This window comes from Pimephales promelas, chromosome 6 (genome assembly GCF_988280905.1).
Source record: "Pimephales promelas chromosome 6, fPimPro1.hap1.1, whole genome shotgun sequence".
Classification (NCBI taxonomy): domain Eukaryota; kingdom Metazoa; phylum Chordata; class Actinopteri; order Cypriniformes; family Leuciscidae; genus Pimephales; species Pimephales promelas.
The window spans coordinates 9,752,020-9,758,019 of NC_142774.1; the positions used below are offsets into that span (position 1 = coordinate 9,752,020).

General features: G+C 37.5%; 1 protein-coding gene across 1 annotated transcript in view; it reads left to right on the top strand.

Annotated features, from left to right (window-relative positions):
• Window positions 1-3,748, top strand: part of LOC120491338 (uncharacterized) — a 52,513-nt gene extending 48,765 nt beyond the window's left edge. Inside the window, exons 34-41 of the mRNA XM_089132656.1 lie at window positions 418-1,044; window positions 1,570-2,016; window positions 2,166-2,329; window positions 2,447-2,568; window positions 2,687-2,748; window positions 2,871-2,974; window positions 3,080-3,243; window positions 3,349-3,748. Of these exons, the coding sequence (XP_088988782.1) occupies window positions 418-1,044; window positions 1,570-2,016; window positions 2,166-2,329; window positions 2,447-2,568; window positions 2,687-2,748; window positions 2,871-2,974; window positions 3,080-3,243; window positions 3,349-3,444 (1,786 nt within the window). The 3' untranslated portion in view covers window positions 3,445-3,748. The remainder of the gene's footprint in view (window positions 1-417; window positions 1,045-1,569; window positions 2,017-2,165; window positions 2,330-2,446; window positions 2,569-2,686; window positions 2,749-2,870; window positions 2,975-3,079; window positions 3,244-3,348) is intronic.
• The last annotated feature ends 2,252 nt before the right edge of the window (window positions 3,749-6,000 follow it).

Genomic DNA, 6,000 nt, shown 5'->3' on the forward strand with positions numbered 1-6,000 from the left:
AACTATGTCTGACACAACAACAACTGTTGGTAAAACAACAACTTTGGCATCCACAAGTAACCCTCCAACATCCACAACTGTAGCACCAACGTCAAAAACTAATGTTGGAACAACAACTATGTCTGACACAACAACAAGTGTTGGTGAAACAACAGCAACAACTTTTGCATCCACAAGTAACCCTCCAACATCCTCATCTGTAGCACCAATATTGACAACTGATGCTAGAACAACAACTATGTCTGACACAACAACAAGTGTTGGTGAAACAACAGCAACAACTTTTGCATCCACAAGTAACGCCCCAACATCCTCATCTGTAGCACCAATATTGACAACTGATGCTAGAACAACAACTATGTCTGACACAACAACAACTGTTGGTGAAACAACATCAACAACTTTGGCATCCACAAGTAACCCTCCAACATCAAAAGCCGCAACAACAACGTCGACAACTGATGCTGGAACAACAACCATTTCTGACACAACAACTTTGGCATCCACAAGTAACCCCCCAACATCCTCAACTGTAGCACCAAAGTCGACAACTGATGCAGGAACAACAACTATGTCTGACCCAACAACAACTGTTAGTGAAACAACATCAACAACTTTGGCATCCACAAGTAACCCTCCAACATCCTCATCTGTAGCACCAAAGTCGACAACTGATGCTGGAACAACAACTGTGTCTGACACAACAACAAGTGTTGGTGAAACAACAGCAACAACTTTTGCATCCACAAGTAACCCTCCAACATCCTCATCTGTAGCACCAATATTGACAACTGATGCTAGAACAACAACTATGTCTGACACAACAACATCTGTTGGTGAAACAACATCATCAACTTTGGCATCCACAAGTAACTCTTCAACATCCAAAGCCGTAACAACAACGTCGACAACTGATGCTGGAACAACAACAATTTCTGACACAACAACAACAACTTTGGCATCCAAAAGTACCCCCCCAACATCCTCAACTGTAGCACCAAAGTCGACAACTGATACTGGAACAACAACTATGTCTGACACAACAACAACTTTTGGTGAAACAACAACAACGACAACTTTGGCATCCACAAGTAACCCTCCAACAACCACAACTGTAGCACCAACGTCGAAAACTAATGTTGGAACAACTTTTACATCCGCAAGTAACCCTCCAACATCCTCATCTGTAGCACCAACATCAACAACTGAGGCAGGAACAACAACAATGTCTGACACAACAACAACAACTTTGGCATCCACAAGTAACCCCCCAACATCCTCAACTGTAGCACCAAAGTCGAAAACTGATGCTGGAACAACAACTATGTCTGACACAACAACAACTGTTGGTGAAACAACAACTTTTGCATCCACAAGTAACCCTCCAACATCCTCAACTGTAGCACCAACGTCGAAAACTAATGTTGGAACAACAACTATGTCTGAGGCAACATCAAGTATTGGTGAAACAACAGCAACAACTTTGGCATCCACAAGTACCCCTCCAACATCCTTCACTGTAGCAGCAACATCGACAACTGATGCAGGAACCTCAACTATGCCTGAAATCACAACTAATATGGGAGAGATAACAACAACCTCAGCTTCCATAAGCACAATGGCTTCAACAACCACAACAAACCATAAAACATTTTCAACTAAAGAAACAAGCACTAAAACTCATCTAAAAACAACAATGATGTATGAAGGTAAAAGCACAACTACAGCTCCCAAAGCTACCACTACAAAATTGGTGACGGTCTCAACAACAGAACCAAACACTATAATTCATCCAACAACCTCAACTATGGCTGAAACAAAGCAAATAACAACTAAATCCATGTCTACCTCACCAGCAACTGCCAATGTTACATCAATAAAGCCACACACTCAAACCTCCATATCAGGAACTATACCATCAAATGTCACTCAGGCAGCAATAACCCAATTCACTACAACTTCAACCCTAACAGTGACCGACAAGATATCTATGAAACCTGAACAAACACCAACTGTGTAAGGGCAATGAATACATTTTGTGTGTGTGTGTGTGTGTGTGTGTGTGTGTGTGTGTGTGTGTGTGTGTGTGCGTGCAAAAGGTGCAAAACCTATCTGATTCATTCTCTTACTTACCCACCATTGTTCTCATTTACCTTCTTTTTCAGGATTGGGAGGGTGATTATTTACATTCGTCTCATATTTGTCACCCTGGGCCCTATACCAAGTGAGGGTAAAATAATAAAGTTAGCTAACTCTCTCCTGGATTCACGTCTCAGAATCAAACAAGATCTAAGTACCCCTGTGAGCTTTGTGAATGTTACTTATACAAGTGAGTTTTCTTTATTTTTTTTTCTTCATTAGCCAGTAAACAAATTTCCGTATTACAGTAAAAAGTTGTGTGCTTATAGTATTAGCTAATTTGTATTATATGATTTTTCTTTTTAAGAAATTTCCAATACCTCATATGCCCTGAATTTTGGATTTCAAATCAACAATGTTTCCATGTCAGAGAAACTTGAACTCAGGAATAGCACATATCAGTTAATCCAGGACTCTATAAATAAACTGGTGAGTTTTATTTGTATTTAAAATATGCTTATTTTTATTCAGCTTTGATTTCGACATCCACCATCAACTTTAACTATTACCGCACCAATTAATTTGTTTATCTTGCTGACCTGTTTAGCTGAACCAGATCCTAACAGAGCCCACAGCCTCTCCATTTCTGTTCAATGGCACCAGTTTCACGTAAGATTTAGACTAAGAAATCTGCTTTGAAATTGGTTTGATTGGATGTAAAATTAGAAGCACAATGTGATCTTTTTAAAGTGTTTACTTATGTCAATGTACATTTTAATGTCTCCCCTTAGGGAAAATTCCACCACTATTGAGGCTAGTGTACAGTATGTTTTCTCAGAAAGTGATATCAAGAAACCCAGTGCCTTTCTCAATGCACTTCTTGGGGTTAATATGGGTATGTGCTTCTGCATATAAATGTTAATATTAATATTTTCATAATTCTTTGAGCTGGATGGGTTTTTTGTCTTATTTTAATTATTTTACACATTCTCATCTACAGAGACTATTACCACAACTACACCTGCTGCGAAAACAACCACTTTGTTCCCCACAGTGCTGAGCACTTCAATCATAAACAACAGCACTAGTGTAGCATGGATTGCAGCCATAATCGTCCCTTGTGCTTTTGCCATCATACTTGTACCCTGCTGGATTTTCCTTTGTGTAAGTATTTATATAGGCTAGGTTTAATAATAATTTACCTGAAACCTATAAAAGTTTCTATAAGTTCAATTCTAGACTAATAAAGCTTTCTCTCTCTGTCTTTAGTGTTTGCTCTGTGGATGCTGCACAGGATTAAGACGACGTTGGCACAGAAGACAGTCATACAATGTACAATACACCACTCGAAACAGCCTTTTCTAGAGAACTAGAGACTAGTTTCAATAAGAGAAATACATCAGGAAATATTACTAGCACGAATATGTTATATTACTAATCCAAATTGTGACAATGGAATACTTTAAATTCAGATTTATCTTTCTATAATAAATATATCTTAGAGATGTTATAATCACAACATACTATTTATTATTTTCTTGCGCCTGTATTGCTGGACAGACAGGATCTCAAATTGTGATGAATGTAATGTAATTTATTTTCAGAATTTAATATATATATATATGAGGGACAATATGGATAACAATATGTTAAACCTATTAACTTTTTTATGCACTGTATCTTTGTGTAACTCAAATAAAAAAAAAAATCATACGCATTGTTCACCAAGAAAAGCAATGAAAGTGTACTTCATTAAAATTACTTCTGTTTTAATCTGACAAGATGATTTGTATTTCAGTAAAGCATCGCACAAACTCTAAAGACACAAACAGCATATTTAACCTGTTAAAGGGATAGTTCACTTTGAAATTCATTTTTAATATGTTTTAGCTTACCTCAAGGGCATCCAAGAGGTGTAGGTGTCTTTGTTTTCACAGTATTTTAAATTTTGATAATGACATTTTTCGGTCAAACCATTGTTGTCTGTCAGTCATATAATGCGGGTATGGGGGTCCATGTCAAAGAGCATGCACAGAGAAGTCAAAATTAAACATGATTTAATGACTCGTAAATGTAAGTACACATTGATGGCCTAAGACACGAAACGAGCGGTTTGTGTGAGAAAACGAACATTATTTATATTGGTTTTTACCTCGTGTTAACAGCCATGTCCAACTGATCTGAATCAGATGTCTAACTGAAACAAACTGAGAAGAAGGGCTCGGGTCCCGCTGCTGGTGAGGCACAGCGAAGACGCTCGTCCTGGGGTTCGCAGATGGATTTAATGGCGGGGTTAGAGACGGGTGATCCCCTATCTATTCCTTTAACCGTTGAATTCGACGCTTCAGTTTATGAGTCAGAAGCACGCACTGCGGTTTCTTTTATAGCCTATATAAACATAGCAACATCATTTCATCCAATCGAGTTTATTTTATTTTTTAAACATGATTTACAATATTACCATTCTTTTTCATGTTTCAACTGTTTTGAAAGTTGTCTGAACAAATAATAGTTTAATTAGACTTTTTAAAGTTTAGAGTTTAATTAGGCGATATGCTTTCACAACATCCTATTGTGAGAATTATCCTTAACAATCATGACATCAGAGGCAGTGGTAAATCCCAGAAAAGAACCTATTACTATTTAAAAGTTAAATAACTGAACCTACACTGATAAAAATACTAATTTTACCAGTAAATTACAATTTACCTTCATTTAGAGGCTTCTGCATCTGAACTCTTCATACATAAATAATACAGTAGGTGTGTGTGTGTGTGTGTGTGTGTGTGTGTGTGTGTGTGTGTGTGTGTGTGTGTGTGTGTGTTTCCTACAGGATTTTGTGATACTTGTGGTGGCATGTGACATCACAGATCCATTCACATATTTATGATGACGTTATATTTTCTGTTGTGATACATAAAACAAGTATAGATAGTAAACACAGCCCATTAATAAAGGCTACGTTGTGTTAACCAGGAATCACTCTTACTATACTCAAATCCTGATTTATAGGCTATAATCATGCATTGTCTGATATAAAATTAATATACATCACACTTAAAGCAACTGTGTGGTGGTTTTGGCTAGTACCGTTTTATTTTATTTAGCACACTTTTTGCGTCTGAGTAAAAAACCATGAGCATGAGCATATTAACAGATGAGTTATGTTCATATTTAAAAGTCTGCATTACATCTAACTGAAAATGCCTGATCCAGGTCGTATCCAGATCTGATGAAGGAGCTTCTCCTGGACCCGATGACTATGCAGTACTATATTTGAATATTCAGATGTCGCTGGGTTAAAAACTCTGAATGATGCCGGTCTAATCCATGACCTCGACACCTCAGTGTGAAGGTCAGGAAAGAATGGTAAGCCCCGCTTTGGAGGTTGCGATCTAGATGGCAGAAATCGTTCATCTAAATTTACTTTTTTATTGACGTGACTCCTGCTCACCGGCTGGCCAGTCCAGATTTAATCTAGCAACAGCGCGAGTGACAACCTCCAAAAGCTCCTCTTGTGTGTGTGTGTGATTGTGTGTGATGCAAAATCCTCATCTCCCAAGCTCACAACATCCAGTTCCTCAGAACTGGAGTGCTGCACTTCATGTTTATGTTTGTATAGTGATGTTTTTATAGGTCTGGTGAGACCAAAGAAAAATTTCCAGCCTTCCAAAGAGGAGAAATTAATGTTTTTAATATTTGAGACATTGTGGCTTGATTCTTTTATTATTCATTTGTCAGGACCAAAATAACATTCTGTACAGTGAGGAGCCTACAGGTTACAAGCTTCACATTAGAAAAATAAGTAGGTTACAATATTAATAATTAAAAAAAAAAAAAAAAAAAAACACACATATTTATTCGCTTGTTTCCAAGGTTGTTTCAGATCAACACCTGCAAGTGACCACTAGATGTCACAGT